General features: G+C 39.4%; 1 protein-coding gene across 1 annotated transcript in view; it reads right to left on the reverse strand.

The window, feature by feature from the left end:
- LOC147468622 (uncharacterized) overlaps window positions 1–541 on the reverse strand; it is a 1,234-nt gene extending 693 nt beyond the window's left edge. The window contains exon 1 of the mRNA XM_086553039.1: window positions 1–541. This exon is cut by the window's left edge and continues 449 nt beyond it. Coding sequence (XP_086409165.1) covers window positions 1–541 — 541 coding nt within the window.
- Between the last annotated feature and the right edge of the window lie 418 nt (window positions 542–959).

Raw genomic sequence — 959 nt, forward strand, 5'->3', positions numbered from 1 at the left:
TAGTACTTTCGTGTTGCAGTATCAGCTGCAACATCCAGTCGTTTGAAAAATGTAAATAATGTTTCATGCCAACAGTGCTTGTCTTATAGGTTAGTTCTAACTGGATAAGTCCACGACCACCTTCCTTTCTAGGTAAGTACAAACGATCAACATCTGACTTTGGGTGGAGCATTTTATTTGCAGTAAGAAGCTTTCTAGTTTTCCTATCCATTCTTTGAAGGTCGGGAAGGTTCCAGTTAATGATGTTATAACTATACTGAACTACTGGAACAGCTAAAGTGTTTACTGCCTCAACTCTATTTTTTGAATTCAGTTCTGTTTTCAGAACTAGCCTGACGCGTCGATAGTACTCCTTCCTTACTTTCTCTTTCATCTTTGCATGGTCTATTCCGTCTCCTTCACAGACACCCAGGTACTTGTAACTATCCTCTGGGTTAAGTTCTTTGATGATTGTGTCAATATCAAGTTGAATAGGGGTAGATTCTCTAAGTTTGCCTCTGACAAAGGAAGCTTTGGCACATTTGTCAAGACCAAAGTCCATGCAAATATCATTACTGAATTCTTTAACAGTTGTCAAAAGCCCTTCAAGTTGTTGATCATTCTTGGCGAAAAAGTTTCAGGTCATCCATGTAAAACAGATGATTCAAAACTTTCTGGAAGATGTTGTAACCAGCACCAGTGTTGTTGAGTTCATTGGATAGTGGAATCAAAGAAATGCAGAAAAGGAGAGGAGAAAGTGAGTCTCCTTGGAAAATTCCACGCTTGATCTTAATAGCGTTAGATTCACCTACCCCTTCATTATGGGACAGAAACAATTTGGTGTGCCACTTTGACATACTGTTTCGGAGAAAGTTTGAAATAACAGGGGAGATTTTGTAAAGCTCCAAACTGCGCAGAATCCAGTCGTGTGGGACACTATCAAAAGCCTTCCGATAATCGATCCATGCTGTACTAAGATT

This window comes from Penaeus japonicus, unplaced genomic scaffold (assembly GCF_977035675.1).
Source record: "Penaeus japonicus unplaced genomic scaffold, GWHDUDI00000001_assembly GWHDUDI00000027, whole genome shotgun sequence".
NCBI lineage: Eukaryota > Metazoa > Arthropoda > Malacostraca > Decapoda > Penaeidae > Penaeus > Penaeus japonicus.